Source organism: Eumetopias jubatus, unplaced genomic scaffold (assembly GCF_037043125.1).
Source record: "Eumetopias jubatus isolate StellerSeaLion01/CBP00866 unplaced genomic scaffold, mEumJub1_p1.0 scaffold_4, whole genome shotgun sequence".
Classification (NCBI taxonomy): domain Eukaryota; kingdom Metazoa; phylum Chordata; class Mammalia; order Carnivora; family Otariidae; genus Eumetopias; species Eumetopias jubatus.
This window is the reverse complement of record NW_028274810.1, coordinates 145492481-145520168: the sequence shown is the minus strand read 5'-3', so window position 1 is coordinate 145520168 and position 27688 is coordinate 145492481. Positions and strand designations below refer to the sequence as shown.

At 35.5% G+C, this 27688-nt stretch overlaps 1 protein-coding gene and 1 pseudogene across 1 annotated transcript in view; one reads left to right on the top strand and one right to left on the bottom strand.

Moving 5' to 3' along the window:
* STK3 (serine/threonine kinase 3) overlaps window positions 1-27688 on the bottom strand; it is a 267876-nt gene that overhangs the window by 219869 nt on the left and 20319 nt on the right. Inside the window, exon 2 of the mRNA XM_028113356.2 lies at window positions 6436-6516. Within this exon, the coding sequence (XP_027969157.1) occupies window positions 6436-6516 (81 nt within the window). The remainder of the gene's footprint in view (window positions 1-6435; window positions 6517-27688) is intronic.
* LOC114215097 (U1 small nuclear ribonucleoprotein C pseudogene) lies at window positions 24771-25234 on the top strand (annotated as a pseudogene).

Sequence of the window (27688 nt, the reverse complement as noted above, 5' to 3'; positions counted from 1 at the left end):
TGAGGCAGTCACTTTTCAGGTTAATGTAAACTCTCCTCCACTACCTCACATTGCTTCCAGTCCTAAAACTACACTCAAATCTCCAGACAGTGGGAGAATGAATAGAAAATCTGATGCAAGAGCACCTACTATTCATACCAAAAAAGTTAGGAGATTTTGTAAGTTTTTATCAGCAGAATTCTAAAGAATATAGGATTCCAAGATTTCCAGTGAGAAAGCAATTCACTGATATGGATGCAAGACCAGAAATTCCAGACCAGTGTGTTATCTCAAACAGTTGGGAGTGCCCCAACAGTATGCTCAGCTAGTTAACTGAAACCTGGACTCTACAGTGACCTACATAGAAATGCCAGCCATCCTCAATATACATTAGGGAAAGGATCAAAGGTTCAAGTAGATCGAATACTGGAATGGATACATCATATGTGACTTGCTCACCTAACCCCTAACTATCTTCACTGAGAGGATCCAGAGGATACTCCCTTTCCTAGCATCATTGGAAGCTCTATAATGCAGGTCAGGGATGCCAACAGTGAAATGGACTCCCCAGTTTTAATGAATGATGGGAACCATAAAGAAGTGAAAAGAACTAGCAGCATCTTTCCACCAGAGATAAAGAGAACATAGTAACCATTATGGGTAGCCAAGTAAGGCTGAATTTTCTTTTTTATACATCTAGGTCTGGATATTAAAGTTATTCTGGCTTCATAAAAATAACTGCAATTATGTGTCCTAAAAGACTTAGCTGGGTTTGTTTGTTTTGTTTTTTTTTTTTTTAGTAAAATGCATATAATGTAAAATTCGCCATTTTAAACACTTTAAAGTATACAATTCAGTGACATTTAGTGCATTCTCAATGTTGTATAACCATTACCTCTATCTAGTTCCAAATCATTTGGAATCTGCTTTCTGGTCTCTATGGATCTATTCTGGATTCATATAAATGGAATCATATAATAATGTGACTTTTTGTGTCTGGCTTCTTTCACTAAACAGAATGTTCTCAAGGTTCATCCATTCAGTAGCATGTGTCAGTACTTCATTCATTTAATGGCTAAATAATATTCCATTGTCCAGATATATCACACTTTATCCATTCACCAGTCAATGGACATTTCCACATCTGACTCTTGTGAATACTGGTGCTATGAGCTGGTATCTTTTTTAAGATTTATTTATTTGAGAGTGTGTGCACACACGCAAGTGGCAGGGGCAGGGGGGCAGAGGGAGAGGGAGAAAGAGAATCTCCAGCAGACTTCCCACTAAGCAGAGCCCAACACAGCGCTCAATCTCATGACCCTGAAATCATGACCCGAGTCAAAATCAAGATTTAAGGATGCTTAACCAACTGAGCCACCCAGGTGCCCCAAGCTGCTATCTTTTTAATTCATAGGTAGATACCTAACTGTCCTTCCATCTTTTCCATGGTAATTAATCCATTTTAAGTTTTAACTTCTTCGGGGGTCAACTTACCCTATTTAAATTTTATTATGAAAGCATCAACTTTTCAATCACTAAATGAGTTGTCATTAGAGCAGCATATAGTGGTCTCTTAATTCTTCAAATTGTTTCCCTATCATTGGTTGTATCTTCTTTCTTATTCCAAATCTTCTATTTTTGCTCTTTTTTCTTTGGTCAAAGTCAGAAGAGGTTTAGCTATTTTATTGATCTGCTCAAAGAAACTGCTTTTGTATTTATCATGTTTAAATTTTATTTTCCATTTCATTAATTTTAAATTTTTCTTTTATGAATTCTCTCTTCCTAATTTTTTTTGGTATATTCTATTATTTTTCTAAGTTCACTTATAAGCACAAAGTTCTTTTCTTTTGTTCTTTTTTAGTAATGAAGTTATTTAAGACTAAATATTTTCCCCTAATTACAGCTTCTCTGGATTCCACAGATATTGGCATTTGTTTCTTTTCCATTTTCTAAATGATTCATAATTTCCTCCTTAATCTTTAGGTTACCTCAGATTATGTGTCTTAATTTCCAATAAGTATGGATTTTATTATGCTGTAATTCTTTCTCATTTTAGACTATAATCAAAAATGAGACATACAAAATCTTTTCTTTGAAATTCGTAAATCAATGCTCCATTAACATACCAAAAAAAGCAATGCCAAAATATATACAGTTATATATATGTAGATATATATAATCAAGTTTATTGATTATAACATTTACACCATCTTTGTCCTTTTTTTCTGCTACTCTTAATCAGTTCTGAAAGCAATATATGAGAATCTCCCATTTGAATAAACTTTTATTAGATTCCCCTGACATTTCTAATAGCTTTCCTTCACAAATTTAATCGTCCTGGTGACTGACACATATACATTTCATATAAATTGTCTTTTAAGTCATTATCTCATGTCCCTCTTTATTCTTTATTTGGATATTAACCTTCATTATTCACTTGATCTTTTAACTTTAACTAATTTACTGGATATAAATATTGCCACTCCTATTTTTTTTATTTTTATTTGTATGATTATCTTTCTTATCTGGTATCTCCAATAGGAAATAACCCTACATTTCTACCCTTTGTATTACACAGGCCTTTTATAAATAGCATATTGCTAAATTTTACATTTTAATTGACCCTACTAATTTGTCTTTTTTTTTTAAGATTTATCCACTTACTTGAGAGAGAGCACGCGAGAGAGAGTGTAGGGGAGGGGCAAAGGGAGAGGGAAAGAGAAACTCCAAGCAGACTCCATGCTAAGCACAGAGCCCTACATGGGGCCTGGTCTCATGACCCCAAGATCCCGATCCAAGCCAAAACCAAGAGTCAGATGCCCAACTGACTGCTCCACCCAGGCGTCCCTTAATGGGAGAATTGACATCTAGTGAAAAATATATTTCATTTTATTCTTTCCAACTTACATTTAGCTTATTACTTCACATTTTTGTTTCTCTTTTTCCTTTTCCTTGTTCTTGTTGGTTTACACCATTTTAATTCTGTTTTATGCCTTTTATTATTTTGAACATCCTTCTATACTGACATTTTACTAAATGACTCTATGTGCTAAAAATGAAACATTATTTTAAATTCATATTCATAAATATTTTAAAATCATATCAACTATTCCTCTGTCTCACTGAGACACTCTACTTAAATCTATTATTCATTTTTCTCCAAGTAAAATGAGTCCCAATGTCCTGATGGCCTTATGTTCACTTGCCTAAAAAGTCAAAATCTTTCAAGCTTATTAATAAGAACACCATACAGAACAAACTAATAAACTTCTTGTGAGTCACAACACATTCCTACCTTTTATATATATATGTGTGTGTGTGTGTGTGTATGTGTCTATATCTCCTACTTCTCTGAAAACACTATTACCAGATCTAACACAATCCAGTCTTTATATATACATATTGACAGCTACAAAGTATATTAATTACTACTACTATTTTTTCTTCTTTCCACTTTCACTGAGATAATCTGACATATAACATTTATTAGTTTAAGTTGTACAACATAATGATTTATGTATATACTGTAAAATGATAACCACGAGTTTAGTTGACATCTACTAGCTCACAGTAAGAAAAAAATTTTTTTCTTATGATGAAAACTTTTAAGACCTACTCTCTTAGCCACATTAAAATATTTAGGATACTATTATTAACTAGTCACCATGCTATACATGTACATCCTTGGAACTTATTTATCTTATAACTAGAAGTTTGTACCTTTTGACTACTTTCACCCATTTCCCCCACTCCCCATTATCCATCCTCTGGCAACCACCAATTTGTTCTCTGTTTCTATGAGTTTGGCTTCTTAGATTCTACATATAAGTGAGAGCATATGGTATTTTACTCTGACTTATTTCATTTAGTATAATGCCCTTTTGTGACTGAATAATATTCCACTGTATATATAAATCTTCCCTGGCTTATAAAGCAGTTATGTCCTGATAAACCCACAGTAAGTTCAAAATATCACAAGAAGGAAATGCATTTAATACATTTAATCTACTGAACATGATAGCTTAGCCTAGCCCATCTTAAATATGCTCAGAACACTTTTAACGCCAGCCTATAGTTGGGCAAAATCATCTAACACAAAGCTCATTTTATAATAAAGTGTTGAATATCTCATGTAATTAGTTGAATACTGTGCTGAAAGTGAAAAACAGAATAGCTGTATGAGTATGAAATGGTTGTAAGTATATCAGTTGTTTACCTTCACTTACATGAATAAAGAAGAGCTGTGGCTTACTTCTGCTGCCCACTGCCACAAGAAGAGTATCATACTGTAGATCATTAGCCCAGGAAAGATTAAAATTCAAAATTCAACATACGGTTTCTACTGAATGCATATGACTTTTACACCATCATGAAGTTGAAAACTCATAAATCAAACCATGTTAAGTTGGGGACCATCTCTATATACCACATTTTCTTTATCCATTCAATCATCAATGGGACACTTATATTGTTTCCATGTAAATAATGGTGCAGTGAACACAGATGGAAATATCTCTTCAAGACAGTGACTTTGTTTCCTTCATATATATATATATATATATATATATATATATACACACACACATATATGCGCCCAGAAGTGAGATTACTTGATCATATGATAGTTCTATTTTTAATATTTTGAAGAACCTTCATACTATTTTCTATAGTGGCTGCACCAATGTTCATTCTCACCAACAGTGCACAGCAGTTCCCTGTTCTCCACATTCTCATCAATACTTGTTATTTCTTGTCTTTTTGATAATTACTATTGTTACTAACAAGTGTGAGGTGATATCTCATTGTGGTTATGATTTACATTTCCCTGATGATGAGTGATGTGTCATGTCCCTGTTCACCATCTGGATGTATTCTTTGGAAAAACATCAATTCAGAGCATCCACCCACTTTTTAATTGAAATGTCTGGGTTTTTGCTATTAAGATATATGAGTTCTTGGGGCGCCCGGGTGGCTCAGTCGTTAAGCGTCTGCCTTCGGCTCAGGTCATGATCCCAGGGTCCTGGGATCGAGCCCCGCATCGGGCTCCCTGCTCTGTGGGAAGCCTGCTTCTCCCTCTCCCACTCCCCCTGTTTGTGTTCCCCCTCTTGCTGTCTCTCTCTGTCAAATAAATAAATATTTTTTAAAAAAAGTATGAGTTCTTTATATGTTTTAGATATTAACCCCTTATCAGATGTATCACTTGCAAATATTTTCTCCCATTACACAGGTTGCTTTTTCATTTTATTGATGGTTCCTTCACTGTGCAGAAGCTTTTTAGTTTGACGTAGTCCCACTTGTTTGTTTTGTTTTTGCTTTTGTTGCCTCTGCTTTGGGTATCAAATCCAAAAAGTCATGTCAAGACCAATGTCAAAGAGCTTACTGCCTATATTTTCTTCCAGGAGTTTTAGGTTTCAGGTCTTACCTTCAAGTCGTTAATCCATTTTTAGTTGATTTTTGCGTACGATATAAGACAGAGGTCCAGTTTCATTCTTTTGCGTGTGGCTATCCATTTTTCTCAACATCATTTATCAAAGAAACTATCCTTTCCCCATTGTATATTCTTGGCACGTTTGTCCTAAATTAACTGGCTAGATATGCATGGGTTTATTGCTGGGCTCTCTATTATATTTCATTAATCTAGATATCTGTTTCTATGCCAATACCATACTGTTTTGATTACTACAGTTTTATAATATAGTTTGAAATCAGCATAATACCTCCAGCTTGATTCTTCATTTCCTAATTGCTTTAGCTATTTGGGGCCTTCTGTGGTTCCAGACAAATTGTACAATTGTTTGTTCTACTCCTGCGAAAAATGCCATTGGTATTTTGTTAGGGATTACACTGAATCTGTAGATTGCTTTGGGTAACAGGGACATTTAACAATATGAATTCTCCCAATCCGTGAGCACAGAGTATCTTTCCATTTATTTGTGTCTTCAATTTCTTCATTAATGTCTTACAGTTTTCAGTAAACAGATCTTTCACCTCCTTGGTTAAATTTTTCCTAGGTTTTTTCCTTCTTTTTGATGTACCTATAATTCATTTATTATTTTATTAATTCTAACAACTTTTTGATGGATTCTTTGAGATTTTTTATGTATAATATGATGTCATCAGCAAATAGAGACAGTTTCATCACTTCCTTTCTTATTCTGATATTTTTATTTCTTTTTCTTTCCTAGTTGCTCCAGTTAGGACTTCCCATACTATGTTAAATAAAAGCAGTGAAAGTGTTCATCCATGTCATACACCTGATCTTAGAAGAAAAGCTTTCAGTTTTTCACCACTGAATATGATGTGTGCCGTGGGCATGTCATATATGACCTTTATTATGTTGAGGTGTGTTCCCTCTATATTACTCCTATTCAACTGAAGAAAATATATGCTAGGGAAAGATTATATAGTATTTGATAATTTTTTGTCAAAGGCTACTTTCATATTTTTTGTACTTACCCTTCTCCAAGTTTCTCTAATACATCAAAAACTTCTTCAGGCTGCTTAGTCAAACTGTCTTCACTCAGCTTTTTTAGCTTACTGATGAGAAAAAAAAATAGAAAGAAAATACTTTCCTTAAGACCTTTTATAAAATTTTTAATTTTATTTTTAAGAGGCAATATGTTCACATTGTTCAAAAATCAAACAATATAAAAAAAAAAACCAAGGTAAATAGTCTCCTTTCAACACCTCTTAATCTGCCCAGAAACACCTGAAATAACTAGTTTTATTAGCTTCTTATGAAATCTTTATACAAATATGAATATATATTTTTATTTCTCCCCCTACTTACCATACAAGATAGCATTTTATACACACTCTTTTCTATCCACACTATTAAATACTTTGCAGTTTTCACTTAACAACATGTAGACTATGTTGGAGATTTCTACAACACAAGTACATAGAAAGCATCCTCAGTCTTTCTTTCCTACATCTATATCCTATACTATTGCAAAGATGTAACATCTCTTACTCACCAATCAGTTATTTATGGATATCTAAGTTCCCTTTTCCTATTATAAACTACATGGTACTGGATAAATGTATACATAAATCAATTCACACATGTGCCAGTATATCTGCAGGATAAAATCCCAGAAGTGAAACTGTGAGGTCCAGAGACCTGACATACACACACACAAAAATACAGAAGCATTTATGCTGATAAACAAGTATATATACTATAGGCATAATCATGTGTCATAACAAATAATACAATATAGCTAATAAATCACTATAATAACTACATAGTAATCACTAAAGTTATTGATTACATTCTACATTTTATCTACTATAACTGTATGTTATATAAATATATATGTATATTGATAGATATTAGCAAACTGCCCTCCAGGGGGCTTATACCAATTTATTCTTCTACCATTAGTACATGAGAAAGCCTCTTTTTTACAGTTCCACCAACAAAGTACTTAACTGTATATTTGGATTTCACTATGTTAGCTAAAAACTTGTTACTCAGAATAGATTTCATCTGCATTTCTCTTTTTATGAGTGAAACAATTTCTTTTAACATTGTTATGAAACTAGACCATCTATTCATTTCCCTTGCTCATTTTTTTACTGTTTTTTGGGGGGGGGTCTTTTTCTTATCTGTACGTAAGGTAAATTAGCCTTTGTTTAAGCTACAAATATTTTCACTTGTATTTTGACATCATTTATAAGGTTTTAGTTTTATACCCTGACTGCCTGCTGTAACAAAATGTGTTTCCATTTTGTTTTACCTTCTTAAAAATCATCTACATGTATGGCATATGCAGATAAACTGGAATCAAGAGGTGAGAGGGATTATGCATGGTGTATTTGATAGACCAAAATTAATTCAGTACAAATGAAACATTATGTATGAAGAATCAAAATAATTCAGTATGAATAAAGAAGAAGTGACAGAATGTAAAGATAAGCAGGGTCAGGTTTTAAAAAAGCTTTGTAAACCATGTTAAGGTGCTCTATTTAAAAATGATCATTTCCCATATAGAAAATCTGAACAGACCAATTGCTAGTAACAAAATTGAACTGGTAATCAAAACATTACCAAAATATTAAAAGTCTAAGATCAGATGGCTTCACAGGTGAATTCTATCATTTAAAGAATAGTTAATACCCATTCTCCTCAAACTATCACAAGAAATAGAAGAAGAAAAGCTTCCAAATACATTCCACAAGGTCAGCATGACCCTGATACCAAAACCAAACAAAGACAAGTCAAAAAAAAGAAAACTACAGGCCAATTTCCCTGATGAACATAGATGTAAAAATCCCTAACAAAATATTAAACACATACAACGATACATTAAAAAGATCATTCACCATGATCAAGTAGGATTTATTCCAGGCATGCAAGGATGGTTCAATCTTCACAAATCAATCAACATGATACACCACATAAACAAAACAAAGGATAAAAATCATATGATCATCTCAATCGATGCAAAGAAAGCATGTGACAAAATTCACCACCCACTCAATATAAAAACTCTCAACAAAGTGGGCTTAGAAGGAAATACCTCAACACAATAAAGGCCTTATATGAAATACCCACAGTGAACATCATACTCAATAGTGAAAAACTGAGAGCTTTTCCTTGAAGATCAGAAACAAGACAAAGATATCCATTTTCACCACTTTTATTCAACATAGTACTGGAAATCCAAGCCACAGCAATCAGACAAGAAAAAGAAATAAGAGGCATCCATATCAGTAAAGAAAAAGTTAAATTGTCACTATCTGCAGGCAACATAACACTGTACATACAAAATTCTAAAGATTCCACAAAAAAACTACTAGAAGTAAGAATGAATTCAGTAAACTTGCAGGACACAAAACTAATACCTAGAAATCGGTAGCATTTCTATACATTGATAGCAAAGTAAGCAGAAAGAAAAATTAAGAAAACAACACCATTTTTAATTGCACCAAAAAGAATAAAATGCCTAGGAATAAACATATCCAAAGAGGTGAAAGACCTATACTTCAGAAACTATAAAACATTAAGGAACAGAATTAAAGACACAAATAGAAAAGAATTCCATGCCCATGGATTGAAAAAACAAATATTGTTCAAATGCCCACTTGACTCAAAGCAATCTACAGATTCATTGCAGTCCCTATCAAAATACCAACAGCATTTTTCATAAAACTAGAACAAATAATCCCAAAATTTGTATGGAACCACAAAAGAAACTGAATAACCAAAACAATCTTGAGAAAGAAGAACAAAGCCAGAGATATCACAATTACACATTTCAAAGCTGTAGTAATCAAAACAATAATGGTACTGGCACAGTACACAGACACACAGATCAACGGAACAGAATAGAGAGCCCAGATAAACTCACAATTGTATGGTCAATTAATCAATGACAAAGGAGGCAAGAAGATACAATGGGGAAAAGACAGTCTCTTCAAAAGTTTGTGCTGGGAAAACTGCATGGCTACATGTAAAAGAACGAAACTAGATCACCTTTTAATATCATACACAAAAATAAACTTGAAATGTATTAAAGATTTAAAGGTGAGACCTGAAACTATAAAAATCCTAGAAGAAAACATAGGCAGTAATTTCTCTGACATTAACCATAGCAACATTTTTCTAGATATGTCAATTTGACAAGACAAACAAAAGCAAAAATAAACTATGGGGACTACATCAAAATACAAATCTTTTGCACAGCAAAGGAAACAATCAACAAAACAAAAAAGAGAACCTACTAAATGGGAGAAGATATTTGCAAATGATGTATCCAATAAGGGGTTAATATACAAATTATATTAAGAACTTACACAACACCAAAAAAAATAAATAACAATCTGATTTAAAAATGGGCAGAGGATCTGAATAGCCATTTCTCCAAAGACATTCAGATGACCAACAGATACATGAAAAGATGCTCAACATCACTAATCATGAGAAATGTAAATCAAAACCACAATGAGTTATCACCCACACCTGCCAGAATGGCTAACATCAAAAACTTAAGAAATAACGAGTATTGGCAAGAATGTGGAAAGAGGAACCCTCATATACTGTTCCTGGGAATGTAAATTGGTACAACCACTGTGGAAACTTGTACGGAGGTTCCTCAAAAAATTAAAAACAGAAATACCATATGATCCAGTAATTCTACTACTCTTTACCTAAAGAAAATGAAAACACTAAATCAAAAAGACATATGTACCCCTATGTGTATCAGAGCATTATTTACAATAGCCAAGATGTGGAAGCAACTTAAGTGTCTTAACAGTTTTTGAATGGGTAATGAATACGTGCTACACACAAACACACACACACACATACACCCACACACACACACATACACACACTGAAATATTACATAGCCATAAAAAAAAAGTTGAGATTTCAGACAACACTGGATGGACCTAGTGGTTACCATGCTAAGTGAAATAAGTCAGACTGAGAAAGGTAAATACCATATGATTTCACTCATACATGGAATCTTTAAAAAAATGAGTAAAAATCAAAATCAGACCTATAAATACAAGGAACAAACTGATGGTTGTCAGAGGGGACAGAGGTGGGGATTGGGCAAAACGGGTGGAGAGTGGGAAATACAAGCTTCCAGTTATGGAATTAGTAAAGTATGGGAATAAAAAGCACAGCATAAGGATTATAGCTGATGATCTAATAGCGATGGATAGGGACAAACGGTAGTTACACTTGTGGTAGCCATAGCATAATGTGTAAACTTGCTGAGTCACTATGTGAACCTATGTGTACTATGTTCACTATGTGAACTATGTGTACACCTGAACTGATATATCACTGTGTGTCAACAATACTCAAAAAAATAAAAAATCACTTCCCCTCTCATGCAGTGGAAATATATACAGTAAGCAAAAGTGAGAAGATAAACTATAGTTAAGAGCAGATTCAAAATATGGATGCATAGAATACAGTATTAGCAGTAAGAATGAACAGAAGTTATTCAAAATATTAAAGAGACATTATCAATAGGAACTGGTTTTGATTAAATATCATTTGATTAAAGAGTGTCTAAGAAATAAGGGTCAAAGAAAAAACATATCTCAGGAAAATATATTTAAGAAATGTTGACATGAAGGACAAGAAGGTAGTAACCATGTTAAAAGCTACTGAAAATTCAAACAACTTAAAGATTTTAAGTGTCCAATACAGAATTTCCACTTCCAACTATAAGCGAGTAACAAGATCCAGAATTATCTATCTGTAGCAAACAACTAGAAAAATCAACAAAACATAGAAAACAACTATTTTCAAACATTAGGTAAGAGGCATTTCAGGACTGAGATTCCTAAGAAAAGGGAAAGAAATAAGCCCTGTCACCCATGCTTTAGATCTAGAGGATATGTCCAGATTATAACACAGGGAAAGGTAAACTCAAACACAGGCCAATAACTTTGTTGAGTTGAAGAAACAGCAATGGGAGTTTGGGAGGTAATGCAAATAAAATCTACATCACAGAAGACCTGTGAGAAGAGACCTAGCAATCTATGTAGGAACTCCCTTGACTCTTTAGCTGAATACCAATCTCTGCATCATTAAAAAACACTCTAAAAAACTGAAGAAAATCAATTTCTTAAGGAAAAAAATTACAAGGGAGCTGAAAAAGAACAACTCCCAGAGATCACATGCGGCTGAAAATCCTTCCCACTAAGAGAAGCTGAGAAAACTCATAATATAAATAAAGGTTGCCAACAGAGATCCCTCAATGATCTTGTTTTAGAAAGGCTACTACATCACCAAAACATAAATGCTACTTTAGATTCTCCAAACAGGAAATTAAAAACAAGTCTTAAAAACACTGAGCCAATCCACAAGGTAACTTAAACTGCATACCAGAACAAGTCTAACTCCTTGAACAACTAAGGAGCCCTCATGATTTGTGCCTTATAAAAGAGGTGCCAAAGAGATCCTTAGCCCCTTCCTCCATATGAGGACACAGCAAGGTGCCCACTATGAACAAGAAAGAAAGCTTTCACCTGACTATAACCATCCCACCACCTTCAACCTTAGACTTCCAAGCTTCCAGAACTGTGAGAAACAAATTTTTTATAAGGTACCCAGTCTGTGGTATTTTGTTATAGCAACCTAAATAGACTAAGACAAAAACCCAGTTTGTTTTTTGAAAAGATCAACAAAATTAACAAACTCTTAGCTAGACTTGAGAGAGAGAGAGGACCCAACTAAAATTAGAAATGAAAGAGGGGACACGGGTCACAGAAATAAAAACAATTATAGGAGACTACTATGCATAGTTATAAACCAACAAATTAGATAACACAGAAGAAACTGTTAAATTCTTAGAAACATATAACCTACCAAGACTGAATCCTGAAGAAATTAAAAATCTCAGCAGACCTGGAACTACTAAGGAGATTGAAGGAGTAATCAAAACTCTCTCAACAAAGAAAATCCCAAAACGAAAAGGCTTCGCTGGAGAATTCTATCAAACATCTAAAGAAGAATTAGCACCAACACTCCTCAAACTCTTCCAAAACACTGTAGAGGAAGGAACACTTACAAACTTACTCTGTAAGGCCAGCATCACTATGATACCAAAACCACACAAAGATACAACATGAAAACTACAGACCAATATCCTTAATGAATACTGATGCAAAAATCCTCAACAAAATACTAGCAAACTAAATTCATAACACATTAAAAGAATTATACACCATTACCAAGTAGAATTTATACCTGGAATGTAATAATAGTTCAACAAGTAAAAAGCAATAATTTAGGGGCACCTGAGTGGCTCAGTCAGTTAAGCATCTAACTCTTAATTTCTGCTCAGGTCATGATCTCAGGGTCGCTGAGATCGAGCCCCCTGTTGGGCTCTGTGCTGGAGGTGGAGCCTACTTGGGATTTCCTCTCTCCTTCTGCCCCTCACCCCCAGTTCACACCCTCTCTCTCTTAGAAAAAATTTAAAAGGCAATCATTTAAAAAATTTAGTATGAAAACCATATGATCATATCTCAATTGACACAGAAAAAGTATCTGGCAAAATTCAACACCCTTTCATGATAAAAACACTCAACAAATTAGAAAGAAACTACCTCAACATATCACCTTACACCCATCACCTTACACCCATTAGGATGGTGCCTATCAAAAGGTAGTAAATTTAACAAGAATTTATGTTTCTTTTACCACGATTTTATCTTTTTTAAGTAGGTGCCATTCCTAATGTGGGGCTTGAACTCACAATCCCAAGATAGTCACATGCTCCACAGACTGAGCCAGCCAGGCAACGCTCTTTTACCACAATTTTTAAAAAGAGGTCTTAGTGACTTAAAACAGAAAAAAAGAACACTTTCCCCATTTTTTCATTTATTTAAAACTGTTTAAACCAAAAATAAAAACTAACGGAGTTAAATAACATATGTACAAGTAAAACAACAAAACAGCACAAAGGAAAGGAGATGAAAAATGGAAGTGTACTCTTACAAGGGCCTCACATGATGTGTGAAGTGATATAAAATTATCTGAAGAAAGATTTTTGGTAAGTAAAAAGTCATATTCTAAACCTGAGAGGAATCACTAAAAACAAAAAGCAATGAGGTAACACTAATACACCAATAGTGGAGATAAAATGAAATAAAAATTACTCTATTGATCCAAAAAGGCAAGGGGGAGTTCAGAGAGGAACAAAGAACAGATTATGACAAATAGAAAAAAGTGGCAAGACTGTAGATTTAAACTAAAATACGTAAGGACACTCCCCACTTTGGTTACGATAGTGTGAAGAGGCTGGCAAATGCTCCTCAAACAAAACACTGCACAACATCATCAAAATCAACCATTTTGGGACGCCTGGGTGGCTCAGTGGTTAAGCATCTGTCTTCGGCCCAGGTCATGATCCCAGGGTCCTGGGATTGAGCCCCACCTTGGGCTCCCTGTGCAGTGCCCCTGCTTGTGTTCTCTCTCTCTATTACAAATAAATAAAATCTTAAAAAAAATTTTGTGCCTCAAAAAAATTGACACAAAAGCAGCCAATACATTGAAAAGCATTTATCCTTAAAACCCTCCCACGGCTTTGGATAATAACAGAAAGATTCTGTGGCCTTCCAGGCTAGGGCTGTTACCGTCACCCATCCCCCAATCCCATCAGTAGCAAGAACTGTATTTTTACCAGGGCAAAGTTGACTATGAAGAATAGCAGCTTTGCTGCCAGAAAAAAATGGGCTCAATTTGGGACAGGAATTGAAAACTGGCAATTCTGTCAACTAAAACTGGTAAGCCTAATAATAAATAAATTATCAAACCCATAGCTTTGACAGCCAAGCTTGGGTAAGCAATAAACCAGCCAGAAATTTAACAGGGAGATTCTGAAAATGAGAGAGCCACAGAAAGGATGAGCTCTCCACATACCAGTTACTGACTGGAAAATTTGCATATGAACACAGGAGACCCACAAAACCCAATGAAAAGTAAAAGCCAAAAAAGACTTGAAAACTAGCTCCAGCTTTGAATGTGGTCTCCAACCCATACACACCTACATCAGCAGAGAGTAGAAATCATAAAGGTTCAACATATTTGAGCACAACCTCTGCCCAAATCATTGGCTGATCACTAAACAACACAGAAACAGGGGAAATCCCAAATAATCCTGGCTAAAAAATAAAAATAAAACAACTTAATGGAGGCATTAATAGCCAAATACTGCAAAAAGATAGATGTCACAGTTTAGTCCAGGAAAGTTAAAAAAAAAAAAAAAAGGCCTAGGAGGAAAAAGGGGAGAAACCAGAGTGTCTACAGCACATTACTTTAAATGCCTAGTTTTAAATAAAACAAATAAAAAAGATTATGAAACATACAAAGAAATAGTAAAGTATGACCCATATTCAGGAAAGCAGTCAATAAAATTAAAGCAATCAACAGAAAAGAAAACAGTCATGGAAAATGACTCACAGAAGACCTAGATATTGAATATATTAGACAAAGGCTTCAAAGTGGCTGTTTTAAATATGCTTAGAAAAGTGAAACTATGTTCAAGAAATTAAAGAAAAATACCATGAAGATGACTCAACACAGAATCTCAATAAAGAAACAGAAACTAATAAAAAGTAAGATTTAGACGTGAAAAATATCTTTCATGAAAAATACACTAGGAGAACTCAACAGCATATTTGAGATAACAGATGAAAGAATCAACAGACTTTCAGACAGCTAAGTAAAACTATCTTCCCCCAAAAAAGTAAAGAAACAGTCTCAGAGACTGGTGATACATACAACATAGCAATACACATGTATTGGGAGTCTCAGGAGAAAAGACAAAATAAGGGTCAGAAAAAATTATGTGAAAAAACAGTGGCTGAAAACTTCCCAAATTTGGGGGCACCTGCATGGCTCAGTCAGTTAAGCGTCTGCCTTTGGTCCTGGGATTGAGCGCCACATCAGTCTCCCTGCTCAGAGGGAAGGCTGCTTCTCCCTCGCCCACTGCCCTTACCCCTCATGTGCATGCATATCATAAATACATAAAATCTTTAAAAAAAACAAAAAATCTTCCAAATTTGACAACATTAATTTATACATCCAAGAAGGTAAACAAATCCCAAGTAAGATAAACACAAAAAGATCCACATCTAGGCACACTGTAGTCAAACTGCTAAAAGACAAAAAGTCTTGAGAAAGCAGCAAGAGAGAATGACTCATCATGAATAGTAGAACAAGAATATGATTAACAGCGGACTTCTCATCAGAAACCACGCCAGTCCAAAGATAGTGAAAGGAAACACTCAAAGGGCTAAAAGAATAGTATCTCTAAGAATTCTAAATACAACAAATTTATCATCTAAAAATGCAGGGGAAATAAGGACATTCCCAGATAAACAAAAACTGAAAAAAATCTATTGCTAGCAGAACTTCTTTATAAGAAATAATAAAGAAAAAGAACTTCTGAATTAAAGGAAATGGTAAATATTTACATAAACATAAAAGATATATTTATCTTTGAAAATGTAAGATTATTTGAATAATTACAGTATTGTATTATTGAAATTATAACATACTTAGATATGGTATATGTATATATAAAAATATAAATAGATGTGATATTTTTATATACAAATATAAAAGAAAGGGAAAAGAAATGGACTTGTATTGAAGCAAATTTGCTATATTTTACTGGAATTAAGTCAACCCAAAGTTGATTACAGTAAAGATAAATACTATAATCCCTAGAGCAACTACTAAGGAAAAACTGGAAAAAATGTAGTTAACAAAATTCTATTGGCTAATTACATTAAAATATATATGGAGCCAACCAACACTGAAGAAATACAATTATAAGAACATATTATCAGCAACTATATGCCAACAAATTAGGCAATCTGGAAGAAATGGATGCATTCTTAGAGATATAGAAACTACCAAAACTGAAACAGGAAGAAATAGAAAACCTGAACAGACCCATAACCAGCAAGGAATCTAAAGCAGTAATCAAAAATCTCCCAACAAACAAGAGTCCAGGGCCCGATGGAATGGATTCCCATGGGAATTCTACCAAACGTTTAAAGAAGAATTAAAGAAGAATTAATACCTATTCTTCTGTTTCAAAAAATAGAAATGGAAGGAAAACTTCCAAACCTTTTCTATGAGACCAAGATTACCTTGATCCCAAAACCAAACAAAGACCCCATCAAAAAGGAGAATTACAGACCAATATCCCTGATTTACATGGATGCAAAAATTCTCACCAAGATACTAGCCAATAGGATCCAACCGTACATTCAAAAGATAATTCACCACGACCAAGTGGGATTTATCCCTGGGCTGCAAGGGTGGTTCAACATCCACAAATCAATCAACGTGACACACTACATTAATAAAAGACAAGAAACATATGATCCTCTCAATAAATGCAGAAAAAGCATCTGACAAAGTACACCATCCTTTCTTAATACTCTTCACAGTGTAGGGACAGAGGGAACATACCTCAATATCATAAAAGCCATATACAAAAAGCCCACAGCGAATCTCATTCTCAATGGGGAAAAACTGAGAGCTTTTCCCCTAAGGTCAGGAACACGGCAGGGATGTCCACTCTCACCACTGTTGTTCAACATAGTACTGGAAGTCCTAGCCTCAGCAATCAGACAACAAAAAGAAATAAAAGGCATCTGAATGGGCAAAGAAGTAGTCAAACTCTCATTCTTCACAGATGACATGACACTCTATGTGGAAAACCCAAAAGATTCCACCCCAAAATTGCTAGAACTCATACAGGATTTCAGCAAAGTGACAGGATATAAAATCAATGCACAGAACTCAGTTGCATTTCTACAAACTAACAATGAGAAGAAAGAGAAATTAAGGAGTCAATCACATTTACAATTGCACCAAAAACCGTAAGACGCCTAGGAATAAACCTAACCAAAGAGGCAAAGGATCTGTACTCAGAAAACTACAGAACACTCATGAAAGAAGTTGAGGAAGACACAAAGAAATGGAAAATGTTCCATGCTCGTGGACTGGAAGAACAAATATTGTTAAAATGTCTATGCTTCCTAATCTATATATTCAATGCAGTCCCTATCAAAATACCATCAACTTTTTTCACAGGGCTGAAACAAATAATCCTAAAATTTGTATGGAACCAGAAAAGACCCCAAATAGCCAAAGGAATGTTGAAAAAGAAAACCAAAGCTGGTCACATCACAATTCCAGACTTCAAGCTCTATTACAAAGCTGTAATCATCAAGACAGCATGGCACAAAAACAGACACATAGATCAATGCAACAGAATAGAAAACCCAGAAATGGACCCTCAACCCTATGGTCAACTAATCTTCGACAAAGCAGGAAAGAATATCCAATGCAAAAAGGACAGTCTCTTCAAAAATGGCGGTGGGAAAATTGGACAGCCACACGCAGAAGAATGAAACTGGACTTTTCTTATACCAGACACAAAAATAGACTCGAAATGGATGAAAGACCTAAACTGAGATAAGAATCCATCAAAATCCTAGAGAAAAACAAGGGCAGCAACCTCTGTGACCTCGGCCACAGCAACTTCTTGCTAGACTTGTCTCCAAAAGAAAGGAAAACAAAAGCAAAAAGGAACTATTGGGACTTTATCAAGATAAAAAGTTTTTGCACAACAAAGGAAACAGTTGACAAAACCAAAAGACAACTAACAGAATGGGAGAAGATATTTGCAAATGACATATCAGATAAAGGGCTAGTATCCAAAATCTATAAAGAAAAAACTTATCAAACTCAACACCCAAAGAACAAAAAATCCAATCAAGAAATGGGTAGAAGATATGAACAGACATTTCTCCAAAAAAGACATACAAATGGCCAACAGACACATGAAAAAATGCTGCACATCACTTGGCATCAGGGAAATACAAATCAAAACCACAATGAAATACCACTGCACACTAGTCAGAATGGCTAAAATTAACCACACAGGAAATGACAGATGTTGGTGAGGATGCAGAGAAAGGGGAACCCTCTTACATTGTTGGTGGGAACACAAGCTGGTGCAGCCACTCTGGAAAACAAAATGGAAACGCCTCAAAAAGTTGAAAACAGAACTACTTTACCATCCAGCAAGTGCACTGCCAGGGATTTACCCCAAAGATACAGATGTAGTGATCTGAAGGGGCACCTGCACCTCAATGTTTACAGCAGCAATGTCCACAATAGCCAAACGATGGAAAGAGCCAAGATGTCCATCAACAGATGAATGGATAAAGAAGATGTGGTGTGTGTGTGCGTGTGTGTGTACATATACATATATATATGATGGAATACTACTCAGCCATCAAAAAAATGAAATCTTGCCATTTGCAATGATGTGGATGGGACTAGAGGGTATTATGCTAAGCGAAGTAAGTCAGTTAGAGAAAGACAATTACCATATGATCTCACTCATATGTGGAATTTAAGAAACAAAACACAGGATCATAGGGGAAGAGAGGAAAAAATGAAACAAGATGAAATCAGAGAGGGAGAACCATAAGAGACTCTTAATCATAGGAAACAAACTGAGGGTTGATGGAGGGGAGGTGAGTGAGGGGATGGGGTAAGTGGGTGATGGACGTTAGGGAGGGCACATGATGTAATGAGCACTGGGTATAAGACTGATGAATCAACTGACCTCTACCTCTGAAACTAATAATACATTATGTTAATTAATTGAATTTAAATTAAAAAAAACAATTTTGGGGGGGAGCCTAGGTGGCTCAGTCGTTAAAGCATCTGCCTTTGGCTCAGGTCATGATCCCAGGGTCCTGGGATTGAGCTCTGCATCGGGCTCCGTGCTCGGTGGGGAGCCTGCTTCTCCCTCTCCCACTGCCCACCACTTGTGTTCCCTCTCTCGCTGTGTCTCTCTCTATGTCAATTAAATAAATAAAATCATTAAAAAAAATTTTTTAAAAAGAAAGTATGATAAACTCAGTTAAAAAAATCTTTAACTTTAAATTAATTGAACTGGACATTTAATTTACTTATTTGTCAAGTTCAGATCTATTCACCTGAAAGGATCTTTTCACCCAATTTCTTTTAGAGAAGTATAAAAGCAAAAATCCCCAAATAGTGTTTTATAAAGAGTAATTAACTTATTATTTTAGTCTGTAAAATTCAATGAACAGTCTTACCCTCCACCCTGTGACTTCTGCTATTGCCAATACCACTATAAGAACTGTTAAGCAGAAAGCAGAAATGATCAGAATTTAACTTCTTAGTTATCACATTACTGTCACATCTATTTGTAATTAAGCATTTTATGCTAATCCTGAATTCATAGCTTGCTGTGATTAGCATACAAACGTAAGCCAATAATACATTCATCATTCTCTTTAAATGGCCTAAGTTAAACTGTCCATAAACTAATGAGTAATTTTAAAAAAAATCATGCAATTTCAGTTGCCACAAACTTTTCTACAACTCATGCTTTGCCAGAATAGAAATGATTCAGAAGCTCTTTTGTATTAGAGGAATTGTGAAGATCTGAAATAACCAAATGGATAGTTGACATACAAAATCCTATAAAATAAAAAATAACAGGATGTTTACTTTAAAATTGAAGCTATTGTTTAATATTTAAAATTATGTGAAAAATAAATATGAAGAATTTCAAAAGATATATATATATACCATTCCAATTAAAAAACAGATTGTGAGATTGGATTAAAAAGGCAAGATCCAACTACATGCTGTCTACAAAAAACTCACCTTAAATATAAAGACACAAAGAGGTTAAATAAAAGGCTGGAAAAAATACATGCCGTGTGAAACTAATCAAAACAAAGCTGAAGTAGCTTTGTATTGTGTTTGTATTGATATCAGTCAAAGAAGACTGTGGAAAAATTAATGTCAGCAGAGATAAAGAGGGATAAAAGGGTCAATTTACCAGAAGACATAACAACCCTACACATGTAAGAACACTAAAACACAGCTTATAAAAAAATGGAACAAAAACTGAAAGAATTGAAAGGAGAAAAGGACAAATCCAAAATAATCATTGGAGATTTCAACACTCCTCTCCCAATAATTGATACAGTAAGTTTACAAAAAATCAGTAAGGATATAGAAAACAAACAATACTATCAACCAATTCAAGTTCTTTATTTCATATCTTTTATTTCTAGCTTCTTTATTTATACAATTTTTTTCAATAATTTCCATTGCCCTGGTAAATTCTCCTAACTCTTCACAGGTGTTGTCCACCTTTCACCAGATACTTTTAACACAGTAATCATTGTAACTTCAGAGTCCCTGTATCTGGATTATCTCCGGTTCTGGTTTGGTAGACTATTTCATCTTCTGACAAAGAATCATTTTCCTTGCTTTTAGAAGTACTGTATTATTTTCACTTAAATCCCAGACACCCCACCCCATCCCCGACACACACACAAACACTGATACAGAATTACGTAGTCTAAGTGGCTCTGGGGGAACAAAAAAGGCACATATATGATACAAGAATTGTGTCCTAATATATGAAGAATTCTTATCAATAGTAAGACAAAAATCCAAAAATAAAAATGGCAAAAAATATGAGCATTCACAAAAAAATATACAAATGGCTAATAAGCACATGTGTCATGAGAGAAATAAAAAATAAAACTACAATAAGATACCACCACCAACCCACAAAAATGGCTAAAATTAAAAAGACAATACCAAGTATTGGTAAGGATGTAGAACAAGAGAATCTCTCATACGCTGATATAGGAAAAGTTAAATAGTCACCTTAAAAAAAAAAACAGATTAGCAGTTCTTCTAAACTTATAGGCACACACTTACACAATTCTACTTCTAGGTATTTACCTGAGAAAAATAAGAACAAATGTCCACCAAAGACCTGTACACAAATATTCATAGCAGCCTCATTCAAAACAACCAAAAACTGGAAAAAAAAAATCCAAATCCATCAACTAGTGGATGAATAAACAAACTATGGTAAATCCATACACTAGAATACTGAAAGGGTTTTCTGTTCAAAGCCCCCCTCCCCTGCCAAGCTTACAGACAAAACTCACAAGTGTCTGTACTTGGTCCTGACGCTTTGTTTTTCCAGGTCATGGTGCCCCTCATTCTCAGGAAATAGACCACAACCACAAAACATACTCTTCTCTAGCTGGACCACAACCCACATCCCAGACAAACCACGAACAGAGCCCCCCAAGAAACCTGTCACCTCCTGCTCTACCTGGCCAAGAGCTGACCACCTCTTCATCCACCCTCCCCCATCAGCACAGCTACAACCCTCTCACATCCTTAAAACTCCTTAAAAGGCCCAGACTAATAGAAACTTGGGGCCAACATCTCTCTTGATGTCTGGCCTCTCTCCACCCTTTGAGAGCGAGTGAACTCTGTCCTGCTTGTTGCTCTGTGTTTTGTGCAATTCTTTGCCGCCCACATCACTGGCCACCCTAACAAATACTCTGCAATAAAACCTAACTACTACATTCAAGATCCTAAACAAATCTCAAAATGATTATTGTTGAGGCCCCCCCCAAAAAAAGTTAATTTTATTCTATGTAAATTACATCTCAATAACAATTACCAAAAAAAAAAAAAAAAGTACCTAAATGTAGTTGTAAGGAGGGATGTCTGGGTGACTCAGTCGGTTAAGTGTCTGCCTTAGGCTCAGGCCATGATCCCAGGGTCCTGGGATCGAGTCCCGCATAGGGCTCCTTGCTCGGCGGGGAACCCTCTCCCTCTGCCTGCCGTTCTCCTTGCATGTGCTCTCTCTCTCTAACAAATAAAATCTTTAAAACTAAAAAAATTTAAAAATCAAATAAATAAATAAATGTAGTTGTAAGGAAATTATTTGTGATTACAGCAAGAGCAATCTAGTGGCATGGTAAAGGCAGAAGCCAAACTGCAATGGTATGAGACAACAGAATCAAGTGAAGAGGTAGAAACAATAATTATGGATCACCCTCCACTTGAAGTTTCTGGAAAGGATAAGTGACTGGAGACATGAGTTTGAGAAAGAAGATAAAGTCAAACAAGCAAAAACCCATTGGAAATGCTTGAATAAGTATAAATGCTGTTTTGAATGAATCTGGAAAATAAGGGAAAATTGAAAATACAAGTGACAAGAAGAGCTAACAACTACTAAAGCATGTCCCTGAAAAGGATGGAAGGAATGAGATCCGAAGCACATGTGGATGGGACTGACTTAACCTCAAAGGGCCCTTAGGGATACCTCTCTCATTATAATAGGAGGAAAGGATGGGCAGACTTAAACACATTAGTGGTCATGGGAGCTCTTATATATTGACTTCTATTTGCTTTAGGAAGTCAGAGGGATATTCATTTGAGTTAGGAAGTTAAAATCTGAGATTTGAGAATATAGGACTATATCTGAAATAGCCAGAGTGGAGAACAAAAACAAAACAAAACAAAACACCTCATAAAGTTTAAAAAGATTACTAGATAGCATTGCAGGCCTTGTTGAGGCCTAGTGAGAGAACCATCTTCGAGGTTTCATATTTTCTTCAGCACTGCTGAGAAGTCTTAAAGTATGTAAGGAAAAAGCACACAGTGGAATCTGGCATTTTGCCAGACACATGCTGCAGAAGAACAATGAGACAAAGGAATTAAAGATATTGGTGAAAGAATGGCTAAGACATGGATGTGGTAAGAAAGAAAGAAAAATAGAAAGGGGCTAATGAGCAGGGGGAAAGAGCAAAGTAGGTACTATGAACCAAAGACTATATACATATCCCTACCAGAAAAAGAGTCAGTCTCTTAAATTTTCAAAAATATTCACTACTATGCCTCAGAAAGCAAAGGTGCTTCATGTCCTTCATGGCTAAGTAAGCACAAGCAACTCACAATGAGCCATGCACATGATATAGTGAGGGAGACAGCCTTATACTAACAAATCTCTTTAATACTAAGCCAAAAGGTAATCTAACCACTACATACTTCTTCAGAAGTTACGAAAGTTTTTTCCAAAGCAGGCTCATAATCTGGCTCACTTTAAACAAACAAGTCATAGGTCCTCCAAGTGAATCCAGTAAACACTAAGAATTTTCTATTACTTCACAGGTCTTATTTTCTCAACATGTTGAACAACGGAAATGTTACTAATGTAACTGAGGCAAAAAGATGGTCTCTGGGGTGTCTGTCAAGTGAAAACACATGATTTATTTTGGTAAACAATTCCTGTTTTATGTCATTTGTCTTTATTTCCTCTTTCCCTTTCTGCTGTTTTAAATGAAAACTAATCATTTCAATTATGGTTTAATTTTAAATAATTTTTATATTGTTGGCTTTGAAAACCCTTATAGCTAAAAAAAAACCTCATAATTAAAAGCCAATTTAAAATACATATATACAGGGCGCCTGGGTGGCTCAGTTGGTTAAGCGACTGCCTTCAGCTCAGGTCATGATCCTAGAGTCCCAGGATCGAGTCCCGCATCGGACTCCCTGCTCAGCAGGAAGTCTGCTTCTCCCTCTGACCCTCCCCCCTCTTAAGCTCTCTCTCTCATTCTCTGTCTCTCAAATAAATAAATAAAATCTTTTTAAAAAATAAAAATAAAATAAAATACATATATACATACACACAAACACATTTTCCTATTTTATTGCCTTGGCAAACACAATACAATAGCATAATTTCATCTATACTTGTCATACTGCGGTTTTTAACACCCTGGAATTTCATCTATAGCTAAAAAAAACCTCATAATTAAAAGCCAATTTAAAATACATATATACAGGGCGCCTGGGTGGCTCAGTTGGTTAAGCGACTGCCTTCAGCTCAGGTCATGATCCTAGAGTCCCGGGATCGAGTCCCGCATCGGACTCCCTGCTCAGCAGGAAGTCTGCTTCTCCCTCTGACCCTCCCCCCTCTTAAGCTCTCTCTCTCATTCTCTGTCTCTCAAATAAATAAATAAAATCTTTTTAAAAAATAAAAATAAAATAAAATACATATATACATACACACAAACACATTTTCCTATTTTATTGCCTTGGCAAACACAATACAATAGCATAATTTCATCTATACTTGTCATACTGCGGTTTTTAACACCCTGGAATTTCATCATAACTTTATGTTTTTAACCAGAGGTCCAAAAAATTCTTAACTAGTGCCTTTAGAGCATACACTCTCCCAGGTGCTAGGGAATTCCATGAAGAACAAATAATGCACAAGATATTTCTCTCATGGAACTGGATAGATAGGGCTTATTACATACTTAAGCAGACATACCCCAGAACTGTCTTATTAAAACAAGTAAGTGGCAGTCATTTCTGGGTGGCATGGGACAGAGTGGTCAACGGCCTGCACAGCAACATGCCTAAGCTTTATTGTGACTACTGTGGCACATACCCTCACCCATGACTCTCCATCTATGAGAAAGACACACCGCAGTGGCGGGAAACACAAAGATAACATGAAAGACTACTGTCAGAAATGGATGGAAGAGCCGACCCAGAGCCTGATCGACAAAACAACCCCTACATTTCAACAAGGAAAAATACCTCTGCTCCTCCTCCTGCAGGGGCAATAATCCTGCCTCCCCCCAGTCTCCCAGGTCCTCCTCATGCTGGTATGATGCCAGCACCCCATATGGGGGCCCTCCTCCTCCTGGGATAATGCCAGTGGGACCTGCTCCTGGAATGAGGTCGTCTATAGGAGGCCACATGCCAGTGACGCCTGGGCTCCCAATGATGAGACCTCCTGCCTAATCCACGATGCCCACTCGGCCAGGAATGACTCGACCACACAGACAAGGAGAGATGGGAACCTCTCTATAACCATTTTATATTACTTGTTCTACTTCGCCAGGAGACTATGGTGCTGAGACTCGGGGTGTTTTCGAACAACGTGACAAGGAAAACTTGCTCCCCCTTCCTATCAAAGAGAGAACAGTTTTTGCAGGAGAATGGTGACCCAAAAAAAGCAATTTTCCTTTGTACTGTGAAATGTGAAATAAAACTGTCAACTGTTTTAGTTAAAAAACAAACAAGTAAGTGGCTAATACAGTCTCTTCCTTTCCTGTCATTTGACCTTCTATCTCATAAAGAAGGACAGAACAATCTATTATCCTGCCGTTGCTAATACCATGAGGAAAAGCAATCTTCTCCCACATTGTTTTCAGATATTAGAATTTTTTTTTTTTTTAGCTACAACCGGTATCTCCGGTAATTCAGTATTTAAATGCCCACTTCAACCTTACCCTCATCCACAAGCTTGTTTATCTCACTTTTGTATTTCCTGTTCAGTGTAAGAATTTCTGTTAATATTTTTTCCAAGGTCCCAATATAAAGTTTTCTATACCTTCAATGGGAGGGTGGAGGAATCATTCTATATTGACGAATCTCAGTTTTCTCCAAATTCTCCTCGATATTTTATCATTCAAGAAAAAGTTACAATTAAAATTATACCTCAAATAAGGATATTAGGGTGATATATTGTTTAATATTCTTATCTTTTGGAGATGCATACTGAAATAGTTAAGAAGGCTCTGAGGGGCGCCTGGGTGGCTCCGTTGGTTAAGCGTCCGACTCTTGATTTCGGCTCAAGTCATGATTTCAGGGTCATGGATTGAGCCCCATTTGGGGCTCTGTGCTCAGTACGGATCATGCTTGTCCCTCTCCCTCTGCTCCTCCCCTAACACCTGCTCACACGCTAATAAATAAATAAATAAAATCTTAAAAAAAAGAATGCTATGATATGATATCTGGGATTACTTTAAAATATTAAAGGGTGGGGGATGTGTATGGAAATATAAATTACATAAGATTGGCCAGATGTATTAAATTGTTCAAATTGGGTGACGGGTACACAGAGGTTTATTCTCTCTTCTTTACAAAACTGCTTCAAGTTCTCCATAATTAAAAAAAAATATATTTAAGAGTAAATGGTAGGAATTAAATGAACTGCAATTGATCTAGGAAAGAAAAAATGTATATTCACTGTAAATTATAACAAAATATAGAAGTAAATTAAATGCCTAAACATATATTATTATAGAACATCTATTCATGAGATTATCAAGTAGCCACTATCATCCTGTAGAATACTCACTGTCATAAAACAAGTGAACAATATATTGCTAAAAGAAAAAAAGGGCAGGTTACAAAATAATGTGCACAGAATTAAATCATTCTCATGTTTTAAGCATAGGCGTATCTGCATATGTGCATGCACACAAACACACTGGTGCCAAACTACTAGTAGACTTTGTTTTGCTCACTGCTATATCCCCAGCACCAAAAATTGTGCCCAGGACATAAAAGGAATTCAAATATTTGTTCCATGTAAATATTTTAGGATTCCAAGCACCAAGGTTTGATTTGAGGGGTGACTCTACCTTATGCTTTTGTTTCATAAGGTTTCTAAAATAAACATTCATTTTTTATATAATTGGGGGAAAGTTTTTAAAATTGTATCTTATAAGAAAATTAAAATTTTTCTGCATGACTCAGTAATTGTTTCATGAAATGCATTTTATAAAATCATTTTATACAGTGAAAAGAAAGGCCTCTTTATAGGCTGAATTAATAAACTGACCAAGGCAATCAGAACTAGTAAAATCAGTATCTGTTTATCAGTCTTATTCTTGTAAGTGAATTTTGCAACTGCTTAGGAAATACTATCTTTACAAAAACAACTTTCTTTTTTTTTTCTTAAGATTTATTTATTTATTGGGATGCCTGGGTGGCTCAGTGGGTTGGGCGTCTGCCTTCAGCTCAGGTCATGATCCCAAGGTCCTGGAATCGAGTCCCGCATTGGGCTCCCTGCTCAGCAGGGGGCCTGCTTCTCCCTCTGCCTGCCACTCTCCATTTGTGCTCACTCGCTCTCTGTCAGATAAATAAATAAAATCTTCTAAAAAAATTTATTTATTCAACAGAGAGAGAGAGAGACAGCACAAGAGGGAGGGAAAAGGGGGAGGGCAGAGAGAATCTCAAGCAGACTCAGTACTCAGTGCAGAGCCTGACATGGGGCTCGACCTCACAACCCTGAGATCACGACCTGAGCTGAAAGCAAGAGTCAGTCAGTCGCTTAACCAATTGAGCGACCCAGGCATCCCCAAAAACTAACATTTTTAAAATGCATCTTCAGCATGGGTACAAAAACTGACCAAACTGTATTTAAAAAATCATCCATTTATATTCATTTAATATACACTTACTGAATTTGTAGACATTAAGCTACATGCTGCGGTAATGCAAAGAAAGTTAAAATACAGCCCTTGACAACCCCAA